This window comes from Pyrgilauda ruficollis, unplaced genomic scaffold (genome assembly GCF_017590135.1).
Source record: "Pyrgilauda ruficollis isolate IOZ18807 unplaced genomic scaffold, ASM1759013v1 scaffold13, whole genome shotgun sequence".
Lineage (NCBI taxonomy): Eukaryota > Metazoa > Chordata > Aves > Passeriformes > Passeridae > Pyrgilauda > Pyrgilauda ruficollis.
In genome coordinates, this window is record NW_024511432.1 from 11077876 (window position 1) to 11100306 (window position 22431).

The window sequence follows — 22431 nt, forward strand, 5'->3', positions numbered from 1 at the left end:
TCTTGTGATGAAAAAGCATAGATGCTTCTGTATAACAGAACTAAGTTACGTTTCATTTTTTGCCCTTAATTCCAAAAAGTGGTGCTTAGTGTTCATGGTGTTATGTGTGAAATTAAGTAAGAATTGATGTTGTTCTTCCTCCAAAATGGTTTTTAAAAATGGGAGACTTTTTAGGGTTTTTTTAATTAAAAGAGGTTGTAAGCCTGTTGTATTTTAAACATTTTTCTGAGTTGAAAACAACTCAGAAAAGCTACACCACAGGCGCTGGAAGAGCAGCAGAGCTGACAATGAACTATTAAATAAGAAAAGACATCCTTAGAGTTAAGACATCTAAGAGTTAAGATTTGTAGCTTGATTCTGTAATGAAATAATTTAAAACCATATCTGGTTAATGAAATCTGTGGCCAGACAGCATAACTGGCCAAGGATGTAGGGAGTGGAAGAGTTAAAAACAGATTCCTGGCTGTGATGGCTGTAAGAGCAGTGCAAGGGTCCAAAGCAAACCCCTAACCCCTTTTTCTGCACCCACCACAGGCTGCTGAAAAAGCCATGAAGTAACATGAAGTTGTCAACTGTCCATCTTCCTGCCAGTCAGCAACTAAAGCACAAATTCCATAATGTAAGGAAAAAAAGTTGGGACTAGGTTCCTCCCAAAAAAGTGTCTTTTAAAAAAAGGATAATTTTGTTAGTTACTACTTTTTACTTTGGCAAAGTACACAGGGAATGGGGCTGCTAAAGAGCACATCAACTAAATTAGGGTTAATTAGAAGTTCTCCCAGATAGCTGGTGCTTCATCAGCAACAAAGCAGCATGTAAATAAATCTAATTTCTCTCCAAATAAACTCTTCACAAGCTTAATTACAACAGCAACAATATCTCCCCCTAGCCCCCCCTTGTTCATTAGTGGGAGCGGCTCATTATGAGCAGTATCTGGTGAGGGATATCATGAGCAGGCCGGAGCTGCCCCTCTCACAGGTGTCCTTCGAGGCCAGGAAGAAGTGCAGGAACTTCCAGCCTACCTGGAAGAGCCCAATTAAGGTAATTCATGAGAAATTTGAGAAGCAGAAAGCACTGATGGAAAAAAAAAAAATCAAAACATCACCACTGTATTCTGGAGAGACTTTGTTAATTACTTAAAGTATTTCCACTATTTGGATTATTGGCCGTCTTAATTTCTTCACCTTTATTACTCATTTGTGAGCAAAAAATATGAACTTCACGTTTTATCTGTCCTTTTAGTTTTTTTTTTTGCCATCCATTGTTCTCATGGTAGATCCAAGGGCTCTTCCAGCTCCTGGTGCTGTGTACAGACTGCTGTTTCCTGCTCTGAACTTGGGACCTGCTGGATGAGAGGAGGGGCTGAAGGATGCCCAGCTTTAAAGTCATTTTAGTTTAGGTCTTTTAAATGTTTTTTTCACACTTTTTTACCACATAGGGCTAGAAGAAAAAGTGCAGGAAGATATTAGGGAAAAAAGTGTTATCATTGCTAAAAGGATCACCACACTGGAGGACAAGTGCAGTTCACTGCTTATTCCAGGGATAAAAAACTTCTATCCAGAAATTAGTTATCACAGGGAAAGTGCAAACCTGGGTGCCAGTTTCAGCTGGGTGCCAGAACTGCTCTGCTGAGGGCTCATTCAAAGGGATTAACTTATTTCATTTGGTGCTTAATACATTGTCCTCTGTGATTTTAAAATTTTTTTTATATCTAATACTGTTGAAACCAGTGAATTCCTTATTACACAGTGTCACGTTTCAGCCGATCCTAAATTAATAAATGAGCAGCAGCAGAATAGCATGCAGCACAATTCTAACAGCATGAGCTGCACAGAAGTATATTTCACTTAGCTCCAATTTAAATACTCTGCTTTGCTCGATTTAATTATGTGAAATTACTGAATTAATGGCTTTGTCAAGTGAAACGTGTAGGACTTCAGAGTTCAGTATTAAGGAAAGAAATTAGAAAGGAAATCTGAGGTACATTAACTTTTTGTGTGTGTGCTTGTTTTAAACACAAACTGAAATTTAACTGAGCCCACGGCCCAAAATCACTCATTTTAAGCCCAGGGAAGAGAGAAGGAGCAGGAAGTGGCAGGAAACTTCCTGAGTTGTCCCTTGTTGGCTTGTGGTGATCTCCTGGGTGTATCTGCTGGGCAGGTTTGGTGTGTGTTTTTCAGCAGGAGCTGGCCAGGGGCACCTGGAAGGGAAGTCTCTGTAAAATCCAATGGTTCTCTAATAACTTGGCCACCTGTTAAACACCCTTTCCTGTGCTGCATAGTATGATTTTCTTGTCTCTTTTCTGGTTGAGAATCTTGTTATAACAGTTGCTTTTTTTCACGTTCATTAACTGAATTCTTTTGCTGTGGTTTGAGTCCCTGCACCAAGACATGGTGCCCAGCCTGGTGCTTGGTTGTGCAGAGATGCACAACGAGACCTGAGGGTAATGTTTCTGAAAGCTTGCAAGCCCTGCTCTTCTGAAGCCATTTGGACACATAGGTGCCTAACTCTCATTAATTTCCATTTTCATGGGTTTTTACTACAGCCTGTTGCCACTTGTGAGTATTAGCCCCCTAAATCACTTGGGCTACCTACAGATGTCCCTCCCAGCCATAGCTGGAGCAGTGTAAAGGTGCTGTTTTCCCAGTTTCTGCTCTCTGTGCTGCCAGTACCCAGCTTGGAATGCTCCCCTTGAGCAGTGTGACCCTCTGCCAGCAGTCACTGGTTGCAGAGAGTCTTAAGCATGTGTTTGGGAAAATGTGTCTTTTTCTTTTACATTTGAAATACCGTGGGTTTTTTTTCTTTTCCCCAGAGCAAGCCAGATTTGTAGAGAGAAAGTCATGGGGTTTTTTTTTCTTCTAAAAATGATGTGGGGTATTTGATCAGGCCATAAAACCCACAACTAAGTGTGGTCCAGGTTCAACCCTCTGTACCCTGGGTCAAACAAGGAGTTTTACCTGAGAAACTGACTCCACCAACCCAGCCCCGCTGAAGCCTCTCAAGTCTTTAATCACAGTTTTGAAGACTTCCAGGCACAGTTCTCACAGAAGTGGGTCCCTTCTGTGCTCCTTCAGCCACACATTTGTCATTCCCAACGGAAAATGATCCAGGCAGGTTCTGAGCAAACCAAGACCCATGAGAAGATCAGTGAAATAATTATTGCCTTCTCTAATATGCCAGTGTGTATTTTTCTTCCTACCCCAATATATTTTTTTGCTCTTGTTCCACTTTTCCCCTCTGTATTGATCCACCCCTTGGTTCCTGACAGTTTGCAGAGGGCTCTCTTACTCTCTCAGTCCTAATGTTCTGGGGTTTTTGTAGGTATAAAAGGAGGAATATAAATGCTACCTGTAGGATCCCACCAGTTTGTTTTGTAAAATACATTCCTTTTCAGCAAAACTTTTAAACAAATCCATATTTCAAGCATGGGAAAAGTGCATTTTGAAAGGAAATATATTCAGGGGCCTAAGAGGGTATTTTTGTATGGAGTCCTTGCTCTGCTTAAACTTGCTCCTGTGTGCATACATTGAAGGCTGTACACTGAAGACATGAATTCTCCAGGACCAGAACTTCCTACAGAAAGGCCAGTTCAAAGTCCTGGACTTTATGGAGGAACAATAAAGGAATCTGCATTTTGAATTAGGCAAAGGGACATCAAAATACCTAGTGGCATTTATTGCTTATGGTAAATTACATCATCTAATTTTTCTCTCTTTGAAAATCAACAGGTTTATTTTAATAAAGAGTTCCAGCAGCTGCTATTTTGAGCAGAACCAGTCAATAACTTATTTTTGCATTTGATATGCAGCTGCAATAACAAGCCACATGTGAATTTTATTAAGTCTTCTGAATATTCTGTCTGTTCAGGGAGCTATAGATTTAAGTTTTGCAGATATCTGGCTTTACCTTGAAGTAAAAAAGCGCCAAACAACCAAAAAGCCACAAAAAGAAAAAAGAAAAAGGAAAATCTCTCACACCATTTCCTCAAAGAAAGGAAAGGGTTTGTCATGCCCATGGATTAAAATGTGATTAAGAAGTCCCATGTTGGCTGTGAGTGGAATTCCATAGAACTGCTGGAAACAGAACACTTTTCTTCAACAAAGATTTGAAAAACAATAAGTTGAGTTTCATTAAAATATTCATATGCCTAAATAAAGTTTAAGTGTCATTTTTCTTCTGAAAAGTTACATGTATTTATTAGAGTATGATGGTCAATATTATTTAGCAGTTGTATGTGAAAGAGAAAAGCACTTTTTTATGATGAAGTGCACTTCTCTTTGAAGTTAATACTTGCTGCATTCTAATTTCTTTGTGCATATGAATGAACTTTATATCTAAAATGCATGTATCTAAAATGGATTTTAGATCTGGTTTGATTTGAACTTCAGTATTGAAGTGAAGGTGGCAGCTACTCCCATTCAGATGCACCTTTGGAGTCTGGAAGTGGACAGCAGCATCCTTTTTCACAGGCAGATAATGTGTTGCATGGCAATCACATCTTGAGTAAGTGGATAGAGTCTTTGCAGATGGCTGTTGAGCAGTTTGGGTGCAAACATGTTTTCTGATTTGGATGCCACAGGGATGCACAAAGCAGATCTACGGGCTATGAGCCTGTCCTTTCCAAGGAGGAGGCCCCAGTGTAAAAGGGGGTGCTGCTCTCCTTGCAGCCCCGTGGGGGGACAGTGTCTGTCCCTGGCCTGGGGAGGGCACCCTGAGGGTGACCATGGTCAGTGGCTGGGCAGTGTCCCACAGCTGGGCGCTGTTCCAGCCAAACACTTTGGCACACTCTGGACTGCTCCGCTCTCTCCCTTTCCTTGCGTTCCCTAAAATTCACTTACAATGCTTTTTGTGTCGGGAAAGTGTTTACATCCCATATTTATCCTGTTAAACTGGCTGCCAAACACTGAAGAGCTGATAAACACTCTGTGCTGTTAACACTATAAAGTACAATCCCACTGCTGCTTGCATGCAAATAAATAATAATAACTCAGCTCTTTGTCCGCTTTTCGGCATGTAAGTGCATTTGTCACATAGCATAGTAACATCTAAATCATTTTAGTAAAAGCACTAGAAAGGCTGAAACATTACCTGCAGCTATGATTAAGAGGAAATTTTACTGTTTGGTGGTGTTTATATGATTTCCTTATTTGATTTAAAAAAAAACCAACACTTTTAAAATGATGTGATGCTTAATCACTGTTGCTGGGTTTCACTTTTTAAAAACCTTTCACTGAGTTATTTCACCTTCCTAAGGACTGAGGGATTGGACTGTAGGCTAAAAGTTACTGTGAAATACTCATTAAATCTTTTCTTGCAGCAATTACAGACACAGATATCTTTTTAATGTGCTTGGTCAGTTTTGAGGCCACTATTTTTGTTACTGCCCATAAATCAGTAGCAAGTCTTTTTAGTGTCGCCAGTGAAAGGTTAATAGAAGTCCATAATTTTCAGACATATCTCTTTTGATTAGCTGCTCAGAAATTTCCTTAAAAATGGGGTGTAAATTGTTTCACTCCAAAAACTGGAGACTGTGTCCAATTTGTGCATAAATTGAAATTGTCTTTCTAATAGAGTCTCTGGAAGGTGTGGGGTTGCCTTCAAAGTAATGATTTAAACATAAACTGACCCTTGATGAGGGAGCTGGAGTTTCAGTTTAATGTGTTTCTGCAATTTTCCTTCGCCTTCAGTGCCTTCAAATTCCACACAAATAATTCCTTCATAACAAGTGCCTTTTCAGAAGATGTATGCTGCTGACAGTTAATATAAAATTATTGCCCCTGAATGCATTTTTGTAATTACTTCCCAGAGAACTGTCTTTGTGTTAGAAGACATTTCACACTTTAGTAACATAAGTGTTTGGGGAGAACATGAGTAATAATTACAGGCAGTCTTTCAGTGAAAATAAACCTAAAAATTATAAAAAAAAGCTAATGTTAAAGTTGGTTAGAGACAGTGAGGAATGTATTCATCACATTATGCCTGTCTGTATATTTTCCAAGTTTAATAACCCTTCAGTAACTAAACTTAAAAAAAACCCCATAAAGAACAGAGGAAATGCTTTCTAATTTTTAAGCAATAATGAAAAGTGACATGCTTCTAGAGACAGAATAAAGAAACTCAATCTGAATGCTCCTATAGGAGATTTCTGCTATAATGGAAAATGAAATGGCTCACAGTTTGATCAATAAAAAAATTAACAGCATTTATTAAAAGGTTTCTCTAGTATGTTGACTAAAGGATACAATGGAAGTCTTGATCCAAGAAAACCATGGTAGTAAGGTGAGTTTGTGTATGTGAGTGTGATGTGTAAGAATCATTGAATGAGCAAAGCCAGTGGGTTTCAGTTTAGATGCTGGATGTACACGGTTACACTGTTCTAGAGAGCTGGAGCCAGGACTGGCTGTATAAATAAACATCCTTCTGGGAGTTGCTACACACAGCCCAGCAGCATGGAGAATTTCCATGGAGGCAAAGATGGCAGAGTCTTACTTTCACTGGACAAAACCGGGCAATTGTACCATACACACATACCTCTAAATAGATGTATGGGGTATCTCTACCGCAGAGATAACAATGTAGAGATGTAGGTGGGCTTAGGTGGAAGCAAGGCACTGCAGGGTAAGAGGTTTACATGTGTTACCCATTCTGTGTGTGATACCTGTGACTGCTACAGCAAAGGAAAGTGCAATGAGCTACCAGTCCTCTGCTGCGTGTTCCTGCCACTTTCCATGCCTTTAAACTCCAGGTAGGCACTTGAGGTTTTTTTAAACTGCTGCTAATTTGAGAAAATTGCATCCTGTGTGAAGGAAGATGGACATTTTCCCTGAGAAGTGTTGGTGTAAGTAAGCTAAGAGAAGGCTGCTGAGAGGCAGCTGTGGGATGTGCAGGGCTGTCAGCACCAGTTCTGTGAGTGGTGCAGGGCCAGCAGGAGCAGGTGCAGTACTGGTGCTGGCACCAGTTATTCCTGGGGTGCTTGGAACCCCTTTCTCTAAGAGTATCTGTACCAGCAGATATAGAAGGAGATGCTGTACCCTGCTAAATTGGTTTTTCTGTGCCAAGTTGAAGAATGCTGAGAAGTTTCCATTTACTTAGAAATTATTATGATTTAATACAAACTGGAGTGTAATAAGGCTCTGTTGTGAAATGTCATCATGTGTGCTTCCTAAAATCTCTGACTTCTGTATATTTTATTGTTAACACCCTTCACATAAAATAGTATTACTGGTGTAATCTGTGCTTTATCCCATGGGTTATTATGCAGAGATACCCAGCACTGAACACTCTCCCTCTTCCCTTGCCTTTCCAAAAGCAGCTCTTGCAGCTTGTTGGTGGAGGCTGCTGTCAGAGGCAGACAAATGACAGCTCGCAGGGGCTGCAGCGGCCACAGCCCTAGGAGGGCACGAGGAGGTAACAATATGCAATTTTCATAGTTCGAGGGTAGCCTTATCCTACTGTTCTTCATTACAGTACTGCAGTGAGATCAATTTTATTAAGTTGTAAGTCTTAGGAGGCCAACACCATTAACTACATGCTGGACCAAATAATTTTTTTTGGTATTATGATTGTTTTTTCCTCTTGTTGAGGGAAGGCAAGATCTGATGTGTGGATCTCTTCAGCCTGAGAGGAGCATTGCACGGCAGCGGAGTGTCAGCAGGATTGTGTGCCTGCACTTTGCTCGCTTGCCCTGTTGTGTAGTCATCCCATGGGATTTACCATTGCATGAATTTACTGTGGTGTTCCATGCATTATTCCTTTCTGGCTCTTTGTTTATCAGCTAGGCACCTTTTTTCTTTACCACATGTGGTTTGACACCATGTGAAAGTGGTATGCTGCACTGCATGATGGAGGACCAAACCTGCTTGCCTTTGATGCACGTAGTGATGATTTGATGTGTGGAATGAGCTGCCTTTGATTCCTGGTCCTGGTCCTAGGGCTGGGGTGCAATCCACGTGTTCTGACATGCTTTGCTTGGCCAGAGCAGATTTTTGGCAGCTTTGTGTGGGTATGGTTGCAGAGGTTACAGCAGCTCACAGGAAGGCCCTGGCCCTTTGAGAGGTAGCATGCACATATGTCTGTGTTCAAAATAGGAGTGTTTAAAAAAGACATTTTTTGAAATGTTGAGGAGTCACAGAGTACCCAGCAAAGGCAAGACTTCATCCTATGATGAAGATTTCAGTTTAAGTTTGTTTGTGATTTAATTACTGAAACACTGGTGACTTTTTAGGCATTTTTTCATTCTTTGATCACAAGTACAGAGAACTTTGGACTCTCTATGTTACAGAGCTAAAGACAATACTAAAATCTAACAAACCACATAAAAGTAGAAACCTCCCCCACACTGATTTGGCATTTGACACTGAGCAAAACATTCACTAACAAACGTTTAGATTAGGCTTTTCCTTTAAGTCATTTGTCTCTTTTGTTCTCACTTCCTAATTATGGATGAAATTTCCTTTCCTTTTGTCTTGCTGGGGTAGCCCTGTGGCCGCAGGGCAGGAAGGCTGCGCCCCTGGGTGGGCACTGCGGGACTCTGCCAAGCCCCAGAAGGTGTCAGTTGTTTGCCAGCACCCATCACTCCTTCAGCAATTAGCTTTTATTTATTCAGTGCCATGTACTTTTGTCACTTGTCCTGCATCTCAGGAAAACGTCTAGAAATAACTGTAGTCCTTTGTGAGACCTTTGTTTGTGAGACCAAGGTGAGGAGAAAAGAGATGCCTCTTTCCCACTCTTCATTTTACATTTTTCCTTCCAGCTGCCCAGCCTGGGCAGTGCATGTCCATGTGTGTGTAGATGTTTATGTGGTGCTTTAGAGAGTGTGACTTTGCAGCCTTATCTCGTGTGGCAAAGTTTCTGGGACAGAAAGTGCTGACTAGCACTGCATCGATGGGTGCTTGCTGAAAAAAAGCAACTCTTCATGGAAGCCCCGTATTTGGACCTATTTAAAGCCAGGCATGACCCTGCACTAAATAGCATGTTCCTAAGAGCAGCCCTAGATTTAAAATAAATCCCAGCTTCAAAAATCCACAGGCTTAAAAAAAAAAAATAAAGAAAAGACCCAGAAAATTTACTGGCACAAAGATAGAAAGGCTTGCCTACCCTGTAATGGGTTGACAGAATAAAAAATTTAAACTGTCCATAATTGATTCCACAGATGAAAAAATAAGCTGAGGTTGATTTCTTTTCAATTTTTCTGGCCCGTGTGTTGCAAGGTGTTACCCATTTCCAAGCGTTTCACTGGAAATTGTAGGTAGACATCAGCATCTTTCCAGTCTGGCTCTGGCCTTGCTTTGCCTTCAGTCCTGCCCCACTAGCCAAAGCCCCAAAGCAGTTGGCTGTGGCTCTCGTGGCTGGGCTGTCCCTGTGGTCTTGGGCTGAGGCTGTGCCACACTGAGCTCCAAGCACAGTCCTGGTGGCAGGGCTGTCCGTCCCAGGCTGACCGAAGCAAGGGAAATCTGCTCTTGACTTGAGCTGAACATGGTACATGTAATCCGTTTTCAAATATTTGGCTTTAGGAGCACGTTGTTCCTGTAACAGAGCTGTTTTGAACACAGCTCAGAAGGCATTTCTACTGACTGCAACTTTCAAACTGGGCCTTTGGGAATTCACTTTTTCAGCTTTGCCAAGTTTGCCACATTCCTTGGACCACCAGGTCAGGCAGGAAGACTCCCAGTTCTTGCTATGTCTCCTCTGAAATAGTAACTTTCTAGAGCATAAACTGGCTTGTATAGAAAAACCAAGGGTCATTAACAACATTAACTTTAGTGGCAATTAGAATAATATATTCCTGACTGTTGGCCAGATTGTTTAGGTCATAGGGTAAAATACTCTTCTTGTGTAAAGCTCTGCAGACCTTCCACTGTGCTACAGGGGAAAAAGGAGGGGGAGAAAAAAAAAAAAAAAAGCCCCCCCACCCTGTTTCCTGACATTTTGGGTAGTGAGGTATACTTTTAAGACTGACCTCTCAAATTGTATCTCCTCTTACTCATAAGATTGTTAGAACCATCGTTAGATATGGCAGGGTCACTTAAAAATTACTCATAACACTGAAGTGTTACCCTGTCTTTGGAACTGATCAGTGATCATTTATCCTGATCATTTATCCTGGTGCTGCCTGCAGTTCCCTTCTGCTGGCATTTGCCCACAGCCTTGTGCTGAGCACACCACGCCAGTGTGAGCTGGATGCCTGTGGTGCTGTGATGTCCTTGCAGTGGTCTTTGGTGCACAAATTCCTCCAGGTTGGTAACTGTGATTATTGCGAATTTTTTAAGCAATCTAGATAGAAACTACTTACTGTTGAATTAAGCTCACTAAAATCCAAGGCTTAAAAATGGAATCTTAAAAATTAGCTGTGGCAGTAAATGTATCTATCTGTGCTTGGTGCCACAAGGCAGCCACTGATTTTTGGAGACTGCAAAAGGTCCTGTTGGCTCTGGCAGCCAAGAATCCCCTTTGCTTGGTGGTGCACACACGTGTCCCCTCAGAGCCAGGCCCAGCTCCAAAGCCTGCTTGTGGTGCCAGCAGCACCTTGGCCTCCTGTGGTGACCCAAACCCCTGTGGCAGTGTGCTTGCACCCACAGGCAAGGTGCTCCTGCAGCTGTTGCCGGCAGGAAAATTGCAGGTTAAATTTGTGAACTGCTACAGCAGAGCTCTGCAGAAATGAGTTCCCGAGGAATGCTCGTGGCCTGCTGTCCTCATCAGGGAAACTGAGCTCATTGCGGGAGCAGCTGGGCTGCGTTTGAAGCTTTTCCTTGCTGGCTGGACCACCCATTCCCATCACTGCCCTGGCTGTTGTGCTCCCCTGGGCAAGGAGCGAGTGTCTCCCCAGGGCCGCCCGCACCCCACACACCCTGCTGGCAGCCTGTGCTCAGAAGAGTAGAGACAAAGGTCAAAAACCCAAGAAACGCCACAGATTTTTCTCAGCAGTGTTTGGTAATAGCAAGGCAAGCACGGAGTGTGCAGCTCTCAGCAGAGGAATCTGAAGACCATTTTGTTTGAAGGACAGTAACACCGAGGTGTGGCAGACATGTACAATTCCTTCAACTTGCCAAAACCAGAAAAAAATCCCATTGTAAAGCAGTGTTGCATTTGCTAAATAATTTCTGCAAGCTTCACTCTTGTGCTATTTGACATACAGCTCTGTCAAGCAACGACGCTTTTGAGAAGTTGCCTAGAGGATCAGATTTCCCATTCAACAGGGAATTAAAAAATGTTTCTGGAATTTTGCTTTGCAGTGGGGAATCTATTTTCTTATCTCACATTGTACAATTTACTTTTCCTAAAGCAGTGTGCTAAATTATTTGTTATTGTTGGACTCGGTCGAGCAGCTTTATCCCTGGTGTAGTCACGAAGTATTGGAGTAAAACCAAGGATGAATTTGTCACAGTGTACTCACCAGATCAGCTGGTCTTTAGGTTAACTCTCAAAAGACAGCAGTTCTGCAAAAAATATTCGTGAAGGTCCCTTAAAGCTCCCCAAAGTTGCCTAAAACCTTTCTTCTTCAGGTTATGGCAAAGTCGGTTCAGAAGTGCTTCCCCGAGGCCTTTGTCAGCAGGCAGCATGGACGCAGGTGCCAATTCTTTAGGTTACATTTATATGCTTGGAATCTTTTTATAGGTTTCTGTCATAAAACTGGAGAGTTGACATTCTGATTTATTAACTATCAAGTCTGCAGGACATAGGCTTTAAAAAGATTGAATGAGCTAAAATGTTTGTGATTGCAGTCTGGAATGGGACCCTGTATAAAGGTGTGCCAAGTAAATATGACAAAATATAAGTGATAATTTGAATATACACATTAAATGATGTGTGAAATAAAGCAAAGCTAGCATAGGTCTAAAAGTGACTTACTATTTGGTGAAGTAGTAATATAAGAGAATCAGAATTGTGGGGTCTTTATCATTACAAGACATTTTTATTTAAGGAAGACTCTATAAAGCATGAGGTTCAGCTAGTGGCATTTTATTGAATAAACATAGTATAGATGATGACTTACAATATAGAGTGCTTAGTGAGTGATACTTTTTATAACTAAATCCTTAAATTTATTACTGCTGTGCTAGTAGCATATCTGATTTGGTAAGATGAATATTATATCTTGCTCTTAACAGAAATTTTTGTAGTAGAAAGGTATGTATAATTTAGCAGTAAAGGAATCTGAAAATGTGCAGATCAGTTAACTGCTACGAAGGAGGCTGTGACACACCAACGCAGGCTCTGATTTTTAATATTTCCATTGCAGTTGCAAGGGTGTGTCATGTTACGAGTGCTCCATGGAAAGCTGCAGAGTGTTTTACACCAGTTGATTTATGTTACCATGCACAGAGCAGAAGATGGTATGAAATGTGCTCTGGCTGGATAGTGGTAGCAGAGCTCTAGCCATGTGTGTCTGAACTGCAGTGCTTGTGGTAACCAGTTTTCGTCTTTAATAAATTTTATTTTCAGCTTGGCTTCATGTTCTCAGCATTGGTTGTCCTTAATCTTTTTGGCAGTGATCTGATTTTAGAAACGATTCATCTCTCTGTTTGCTGGTCCTTCCTTAATGGCTTAAAGACCAAATACTCCCAAACCAACAAGGTGGCATCTCCCTCCTACCTGGCTGAGAGCAGCTCCTGAACTTTTGGGATCAGCTAGTGTGTGAGGATCTCTTCTGCTGGCAGTCTGTGGTTCTGTTTCACTTTCTGAATGACTTCCCAAGTGCTCCCATCACACTGACAGGGTGTATTAAGAGCATGAGTTCTTGTGGAGGCAAGTGAAATAGTGCAGGTGTAGCACCTGGAGCTGTATCACCTCTGTTGGGAACCTGTGTGCAGAAGAGGCAGAGGCAGCTCTGTTTCAGCTGGTCACCAAAGCCTGGCTATCATGGCTAGTGTGCCTAATGGATGCTTTCCCTGCTGAGAGGGCAGCAGGGACTCAGAAGGGAATTTTCAGCTCTGTGGCCTCTCCAGAGAGCCCAAGCAAGGGCTGTCTGCAGTGCTGCACGGACTAGCTTCAGGCACATCTGGGTATCCACTGTGGCTAAGGGTGTGTCCTGGAGGCAGGAGGATGTGGCTGCAAGCTTATCCCTCACAAAGGCCACTGAGGGTGTCCTGGGGGGAGTGAGCAGCTGTCCTGCCACCACTCCCGCCCCCGCCATGGCCGGTGGAGAGCCAGCTGCCCCCTGTGTGGAGCTGCCACCTGCACAGCCCTGTGGTGCTCGGCCCCCCACACTGGGGAGTTTCTGGAGCTGTCAGAGAGCTCAATCTCCCTGAGCACAAATGCAGATAAAAACTTGGCGGGGTTGGCAAAGATGTATGTGCTAGCCCATACTCTGGCCACAGACCAAGATAAAACATATTGGAGAGACCTGAAGGTCAGATGCACTGTATCTGCTCTCAGCTAGGTCAGCACAATGTCAGGCTCATCTGCCCAACCAAGTGCCTCTCATTAGTTCAGCAAGACCTCTCATGTCCTGGGGTACATGTGTGCTTTGGGATATTCAGCTAGAGCATCTTTTTTGCTTGTTGTTACTAATATTGGGGCTTGGGGGCGGTGGGAACAGGAGAGCACTGAGAATTAAAATTCAGCACATGCCTTTTCTTTGCGGGCTGTAATTAATCTTGCCAATTTTTAAAGCTTTGAGAATCTGGTTAAGTGATAAAACACTAACAACTTTATATGACAGAGTTAGAGGCTCCCGCTATACACCCACCAGAGAAGATTAGGAGAGAGTGTTTGCAGGATTCGCACTAAGCAGCAGAGAATACAGTTGAGAATTGTTGCACCACATGATATGAAAACCACATTAATATAATGAAAGGTGTCGGGAATAATGTGAGAGCGGCTGTAATTAAATGTATCTTAATAAGTGCAACATCCTTCTTAAAGCTCTTATTTTTCAGACCTTTCAAACTTAGAGGATGTTCTTGCTGTTGGCAGGTGGCCTGGGAGGAGAGCTGGAGAGCGAAGCGAAGGACAGCCGGGCCCTGGAAGAGAGGAACAGTGTGACGAGCCAGGAAGAGAGAAATGAGGAAGATGAAGACATGGAGGATGAGTCAATTTACACCTGCGATAACTGTCAGCAGGACTTCGATTCACTGGCAGACCTGACTGAACACAGGGCACACAACTGTCCTGGAGGTAATGTTAAACTAGCTTTACAGTTCTGACAGGTGGTTAGCTGGGTAATTGGACATAGCAACAGCTTGAGGCCTCAAGTGAGATTAAAGAATTAATAATGTAATTTTACAGTTAATGTAATTTTATTGTGGTGCCTTGGGTAGCCTTTGTTCACTCCTTTAATAAAATTAAAATAAAAGCAACAGCTTTCCAATTGGAATATGTCAGTAATTACGTTAGACAAAAATGTTGTGGGGTTTTTTAATGCTAGAAGTTTCAGGCAGATATTTTTCCCTCTCTCTCCAAATGTAGGAAGATTAAAAAAGTTAAATGACTGAAGTGTGCAAAACTCCCAGGAAAAAAGGCCTCTGAACCCCTAAAAGAAGATGATGACTCCTGAGATTAAAATTCATAGTGCGAGTTCTGTAATCCCACCCTAAAAATACAGCATTCTCCCTAGGTTATTATTACATTGCCTTTTGAATTTTGTGGAAGTGAGGATGGCATCAGCCTACGCTGATCTTGATTTTACTTTCTGTAAAGTAAGAACAAGCTCAGAGCACTGGTGTGAACAATTGCAACATACCTTGCTTTTCCAGGGCTGCCTCTGCATGGCTGGTGGTAGCAGCAGGTACTCAGCTGAGCATGCTAAGCCGATTTACAGGGGTAGGAAAAAGCTTTGCAGATTTTACCAAAGATTAAATAAAATCTTAGGAGGGGGAGCGCAGAATATGTTTATATGTATTTAAATCAGGGATTCTTATCTTTCACCTTCCCAGAGCTGAATACTCTGCCATCACGTCTGCCTCCACATTCATTTAAATTATTTTTAGGCAGTTGCTGTTATGGCAGACGGGTAGGTCAAGGCTGGCAGAAGGCAGAAGGGTTAGTTTCTCCTCTGGTGCAGCAGTATCCCATCATCTTTCCCCTGAGTGCATACTCCTCCTGGCCACTTAATTTGTTTTGTAATTAGTCTATGTTTTCTGCTCTCCTTTTTGGGCATAAGTAAAATGATGATCAGCCAAGAAAAAATACAGGGGATGGAATACAGCAAAGGAGGGAGTGTCAGGTGGAGGCTTTGGCTTGGTTTGATTCCCACCCCAAGAGCACCCTCCCTTGTCTCACTCTGGCTTGCAGAGGGGAGGACTCCCTGCTCTTGTTCCCATCTGCTTGCTGGGAGGAAGGACAGAGGGATGTTGGGGCTTTTCCCATGCATGCAGTTGGGTAGGGATTGCCGTCCTAAGCCTGCCCCCAGGGCTCCTTGTTCTGCACTCTGATTTAAGCCCTACACAGGCTGCAAACTTGAAAGTGCGTAAAATCAAAAGGCCACTTCTTGCAGGGTAATTTCCCAGCCAGCTGACAGCCACAGCAATGGCCTGAGACTTCTGCACATGGCACTCTGCTGCAGGGGAGTAAGCAAGAGCTTGTAACTTTCTATTTAGAAAACTCCTTGTTTTCCCAACTGGAAGGCAAAGTGCAGAGCCTGTGTGGACACTGGTCCTTTCCAAGAAGTGCCCTGGGCAGCTGCTGCTCCATCACTGCCCGCTCTCCTCAGTTGTGCTGGGACAGCTGCTGTGGTGCTGGGGCTGAGCCCCACAAAAGGAGGCTCTTCTTAGCCCAAATGTCTGCTTGGGTCTGGTTCCCTGTGTGGTCCCCAAACAGCTGTAATGGCACAATGGCAAAGGGCAGTGGGCGCTGCTGATAGGGATTCCAAAGCAGGAGTGTAAGGTTATGACAGGTGACAGCAGTGCTATGAAAAGGAACAATTCTTTTCCAGAGGCAAATCTGCATTAAAACATAGCAACTTAGAGATTATATTAATGTAAATTCAGTCAGTGTTTTCACACCTTAGGTTTTTTTTTATCCTCAGTGTAGTATTCTCTTAGTGAGACTAAGAAAAATTCTATTTTTAGGGATATATCAAAATAATTTTTCAGTATTCCCATTGCTATTCTTGATTGCAGGTAGCATAATTTTCTCATATTTTACTGTCTTCACATGTGTGGATGATTTACAAAGACATTTTGTCCCAAAAAGGCACCATGTAACTATCTGCATATACATGAAATAAGTGCTAATTGTCTCCATGTGAGGATAATCCTTGTTCCAGAACTAGAGTGTCTGTTTTCTATTTAGTTTAATCTAGTGTCCTGAAGTGATTTAAAGTAAATAGGAAGATTGCACTCCTATATTTTGGAATGAGAATGTTTCCATGAAGACAATCTGGAATATTGCTTGATATTCACATACCTTACCTTGAGGAAAAAACAACCCTTTCAGATACACCAGTTTGATATATGGTCTGATAATCATGAGGATTTTTGAGGAAAGCATGCAAAATGTGTGTCTCCATTCAGTTCATCTAAAAAGACTTGCACCACCTGGGTGAAAACCTAAGACCTCATTAGAAAGTGTGTTGTATTTAAAGATTTTACCCTACAAAAAGAGCTACTTGCCTGTGTCCTTAGTTACCCTGCACTCCTTTTCCCTGTGATACCTGCCTGACACACCTGAGGGTGTAATGCAGTGCCTGACCTCTTGGCAAGCTAGATTTTCATGTCTTAATCTGAAGCAGGGCTTTCAGTCATGTCTACATGGCTCCAGATCAATACAGGTAATATTTGTAGTGATAATATCACCAGGCTGATAATACAACATAACTAATGACTTCCTTTGGGATACTGAAGTTAGGAAGGTATTGTAGCTCAGGAGTGTTGCAGGATTACAAGAGATCACTCCAAAGAACAGGATAAACTATCTATTTCACTGGAATCCCTTAGAAATTCATTACAGCGTGCTGAAGTTATAATACAGTTTGAACACAGCTGCTTTGACATGTAAGGAAGTAACAAACAGCCATTCCCCTCCTTGCTTTTTCATGTATTTCAGACTTGTTTCTTTGAGGACAAAACACTGATGAAATCCAGACATCTCTGGTAGCATAGGTGCATGGCATTCCTTTTGATGTCAGTTTAGTAGAGATGTTCTCCTTGTGACAGAATTAAGTGCCTTTTATACCTTTTGCTCGTGACTGACGTCTGTGATTGGGGCAGCTGGTACCAAAAGAACATCACATTTCCTTACTGGTTTATATCTTCCCTCGTTTCCCAGCTTGCCCCACAAATGAGCACTCCTGCAGCAGTCCTGGAAACAGTGCCTTAAACTGTTTCCTTAAACAGCAGCATCTTGAAAAATACTCTGAGAACAAATAAAAACACCTAGTGTATACACTGGATGTGTTAAGCTTTTAAAATTACTTTAAAACTCACTGGTATCCCATATCCCCTAAACTAGAGAGGGCTAAGTAATTGCCATTGGCATCATCTGCAGCCTTTTTTATATGTGTTTTGCATGCTGCTGTTACAGTGTAGGTGTAGCATGATGCTATCTTACAGCATTAGTCACAAGAGTAAAGAACTACATGTGGATTTACAATTTACTGTGTCCTACAACAAGCACCAGAGGCTCCCTACATCAAGAAACTATTTTGTGATAGATCACTGTCTGGTGGCTGGTGCCAGGTGGTTTGTTGTCTGACAAAAAGTGGCTAAAAAGTCACAAGCCTTGTCATTTGGCTTGTGTGTTTAATCCTGCATTAATCTGGGTTTAGCTCCAGTATGTTATTGTGGTGGTTTTTTTTTTTTTTTTTTTTGCTTCCTCCACCCCTTTCCTTCAATGGGTCAGAACAGTCTCAGGTAAAGTTTTTTCTTCAGATTCTCAAGTGAATGTAGAAGTTTTAAAGCAAATTAACACATCATTGAAGTGGACAGAAGTAGGTTTTGGCTGGGTCTCTGAGCATTTCATGAGGTCCTCTTCTGTTGTTGATAACTTTACAGGTTGTCTGTTTCAAACAGCAGCAGAGCTATATATGGATATTGCCAGCTTGGAAGCAGCTGATTTTTCTAAACTACTGTACGGTAGGAACTAGTTTATAATTAAAGTCTTGCAGTTGCTTCTTTTAAATGCCCTATAACTTGTAGGCTTACATTTGAAATGAGGTACTGTAACTGTTTCATGCTAGTGTATAATTTTGCATTTTCTTTTATTTCACCTGCTACAAGAATTATAATTGCCATGCAACCCCATTTGCGGGATGCTTATGCAGAAACACATATACAGCAGCTTGTCAACAAGTGACAATGTCTCATGAATGTTTTTGTCAGGTGGCATTTTTTACTTCCCACTGACAAAGAGAGATGTCTTATATACATTTCCAAAATTAGCCCTTCCCAAAACTGTAATCTTTGTTTGCACCTGATTGGCAAATTAGTAATTTTTCTCTCTTTTTGCTGCTGCTTTTGTTACATCTTTAAATTAGTGAATTACTCATTGTCCTCTACAAAAGAAACTGAAATACAGTTGTGAAAAAGCAGTGTGGAAACTTAATTATACACCTAGTTTATACAGCTGTGTGTCTAATGACCTACTGGCCCTAATTACTGTGTTGTGGTTCAGTCTGAGTGCTCTTGTCCTTGCCAGAATTCTGCTCCTTTCTCTTAACCTGACTAGTGTTTCAAGCTTAAAAAAATAACAAGTTTCCTTTTTTTGTTCTTTTCTGCGTTGTTGTGCTGAAATGCAGTTTCCCCTCTTTCCAGAGGTCATAGCAGTGTTTTAAAATTGGCACCAGAAAAGCTCAATAATATCACAAACTGTAAAAACATGGATTTTCCCTGGAGTCCTCAATTCTTGCTGTCCAGATCCGAAAATGGGCACTGGGGCAGTGTTTTTATTGTCAATCACCTGGAGGGCTTCAAGTGCAGGGTCCTGTCCTTTGTTTGTCACAGATGTCCCCTCTCCAGGTGCAGGGACAGCACAGGGCTCCCCAGGGCTCGTCAGCTACCTTGGCCACAGTGCCCAGGTGCTGCACATCTTCCTGCAGTTGGTATTTGCGCCCTCTGTGCTGAGAGCTCTGAAACCCCACATTGTTGCAGGGGTACACATGGCTGGGTGGTCTGGAGTCAGGCTCCCCTGACTGCTGTCACCCCACAGGTGATGTTTGAGTTTACCTGGAGGTTCCCAGCCAGCCTGAAAAGAGGCTTTTTCAAGGACTTCTGCTTGCACATGCCAGAAAAATCAGTGTGCTGATAAGGAGCTGTGCTGACTGGCTTGCTGTGCAGGTGCTCAGTGAAATACGTATTTATCGTGCAGAACATAAAGCACATTCCCACATCTGAGTGGGGAGCTGAAGACAAACAGAAGCACAGCTGCAAATCTCATGTCGAACAGGGCCTACAGCAGCCCTGGCCATGCCGAGGTTTCGCAGCGCATCCCGTGCAGTGCGTGCCTGAGGCACCAGCGCTGGCTCTGCCCCGGCACGTGGCAAATGTGCTTCAGTGTAGAGTGTGGTGTGCTGCGTTTGTCTGACAAAGTGGTGCCAGGTGCTGTGCTCCCTAACAGCGCTGCCCACCCGTCAGATCGGAGGGTCATCCACAGGCAAAGGTAGGTGAGAACCCGGGCGTGTGACCCTGCGCTCAGCCCCTCGGCACGGCGAGGTGTCGGTGGGGCTGCGCCTCAGCGCTTCTTTCTCTGTCTCTCCTGGATTTTGCAGGCATGCCAGTGCCTGTAAGGATTTATGGTGGGGGGACATGTGAATTCAAACAATGCCTGCTCGCCATAAACACCCAGCTGGGGGTTTGTTGTGCGGCCTCACGGAGGGTGTCCCAGAGCGGGAGCCCACGGCAGATCTGCGGCGCGCGGGAGCCGGCGCGCCGGGCTGGGCAGTGTGCTCGCTGATAAGAGTGTGCCAGTGCGCCGGGCGCCATCCCTGCAAATCGCCACGGCCACCTTTGTGCCGGCCCCCCTGGGGATGGTGGCGAGGGAGGCAGCACCAGGCACTGCGTGTGCAGATAGGAGCGCTGCCAGCGCGGCTGCGGCCGGCTTGGTTGCATGTTACCAAAACCCCTGGCAGGAGGGAGGTAATGAGCTCTCCCCACCCCTTTCTCAGCCCCCACATAGCCAGCAGTCACTGCTGGACTGTATGCATTCTGAGGCTGCACAAAATTTCTTAGCGATGATGATGATGATGCCTTTCCTCAAGCAGCATATGTTTTTCAGACAGGAAGACCATTTTCCTTGTCATTTTTAAACATATGGCCCAGTGAGGAGCTGAGGATGACAAGTTAGCCTGCTTGTATTGGCAAGGGACTGTTTCATTCTTACTACTTTAATTGAGTTCTTTTATCTGCTTTTATCTAGTTCAAAAAGTAGTCTGCACAAAAGTAAGCACAGGTATGCATGGAAGTGGATAAAAGAGAAAGTGGGTGCATGTTTCAAATGAGGCCTCTTAAAGGAAATGTGTCCTTTGGAGATCTTGAACAGGTTGCCCCTGGCTGGCTGAGAAGCCGGTCTCTTCTTCGCTGCATCAACAACAGAGAGATGCACACAGACTGAAGCACCCCAAATGCTGTGAAGCAAGAGCTGTGCTGGGTGCTGGCCATGTGGGGCTCCTGTGTGCAGCAGGAGCTGCATTTGGGAGCTGGAGCCTGTCCAGATCCCCCTGCACCAGCTCAGGCCTCACGCAGCAATTCTGGGGCACCGCAGGTGCTGGAGCTCCACCTCCCCTTCTCCTCTTGCTTCAGATTTCTGTTTGTAAGGGTAATCCATTGCCATGGTACAGCAGAGGGAGGAGTGTGGGGGTCTACACAGGGCAGATTTGTTTCTCAACATACAGAAATCTAGATAAATAATGAATGGGTTTTATAAAAAAAAAAAAAAAAAAAAAAAAAGAGGAGGGAGGGGTTTCAGTGGAAAGAGTTCTTTCCCAGGCTGAAGCCTGGTGAGAGCTACAAGAGCAGCTGTGCCTACAGGAAGGAGGATCCCTGTTTGCCATAAGAAGGTCCCAGCATTCAGAGGGCTGTAGACAAAACCCAGTATATGAAACTCAATTCAGAACTGCAGTGAGGATAGCCTGGAGACTACAATAGATATGTGCTTGTTACAAAGTGGCCTTTAATAAAGCCTTAGAGAGCTGAATGGAGGATGTGCTGGGGTTGTCTTGTCTCAGATGGACAAGAGCATGGATTATTTCTGGCTAGGATACTGCTCAAGGGCACGCATGGCTTTCCTGTGGGTTGTTGAGGAACAAAACTGATGGCCATATCAACAGCCTTGGCAGATTCAGAGCCATTGAGATTTTCAGACTGCATGTGTAACCAGTGAAAAAGAGATGCACTGAGGGTCTGGGATTTTTCCCTGATTTCTTCCCCTATCCCATCACAGACAATTGGGTAAGTGCTCCTCATATAAGGATGGCCGTACTGAGCCAGCCTGATGGTCCCATCGTGCTGTTTCCCCAGAATGTTTTCTTAGCTGTCAACAAACTTATCTAAGCACTTTGTGGTGCTTTTTATTTAAATTATTCAGACAATCTTCTTCCATGAATTTCCATTTTGAAGTGCAGTTAGCTTTTCCTGCAGTGGGGACCCAGAGTTCAACGACACATTGGGGAAAAGCATCACCTTTTGTTCACTTCACTTTTGTTACCTGCTTTCATTTGATAGTCTCTGGTTCTTCTGGTGAAGGAGACAGTAAGCAATTGCCCCTTTCCCACCTTCTCCATCCTTTCATGCCCGAGCAGGCTTCTTTTGCTGTTCCCTCCTGTCTCTAAGCCTCTGTTTGCAATCCTCTTGTTGATACCTTGTGTACCTTGGCCCGGTATAAGAGGGATGTGAAGCATGGCTGGTGGGAGAGTGATGGGGTCAGCTATCTCCTCCATCACTTGTGCCAGAGATGTGGTCACGCTGGTGTGTCTGTCCTGGCTCCCAGGCAGGAGGCGAGGGATACGACTTTCCTAGTGTGAAGACCTGGCAGACAGAAAGATGGTGTCTGGCCATGTAGGGGAAAAACAATTAAGACTTCAATGTTTATTAAGAAAAAAGCAACCAGCAGTGCATTTCAAGCACTCATCACACAGCATAATTTTGCTGTGGGAAGTAGTGGGATTAAACAAGTCTTTCTAATGTTGATTTCTTTGAATTTGTGGCATATAATTAAAACAAAATCAATTAAAAACGAAGGAAGTGTGTGTACAAACATTGTCAAGAATTCCTATCTTTCATTTTTTAAAAACAAGCTCTAGAAAAAATCCCCACAGAAGTTCTGTAGTGCATATTTGAATGCTTTTGTTGTAGCCTCATTAAACTTGGCTTGTCTGCAGATACAGCTGGCATGTTATTAACTGTGCTCCAGGCTTGGGGAAGCCAGAAAGCAGCCTCCACCCCCTGGTGCCGGCTGGCTTTAGGGAAACGTGCCAGCATGGGTTGGTCCTCTTCAGCTGGCTGGCTTTGGGAGCGCCTGCTGGAGCATCTCCGCGTGGCCCCTGGGTGCGGGAGCGCGGGCTCG

General features: G+C 43.4%; 1 protein-coding gene across 2 annotated transcripts in view; it reads left to right on the forward strand.

Annotated features, from left to right (window-relative positions):
* Positions 1-22431, forward strand: part of ZNF423 (zinc finger protein 423) — a 225203-nt gene that overhangs the window by 52807 nt on the left and 149965 nt on the right. The window contains exons 3-4 of one of the 2 annotated variants that reach the window (XM_041458934.1): positions 13912-14112; positions 17928-18008. In XM_041458934.1, the coding sequence (XP_041314868.1) occupies positions 13912-14112; positions 17928-18008 (282 nt within the window). The remainder of the gene's footprint in view (positions 1-13911; positions 14113-17927; positions 18009-22431) is intronic. The other variant, XM_041458936.1, reaches the window with a different exon arrangement.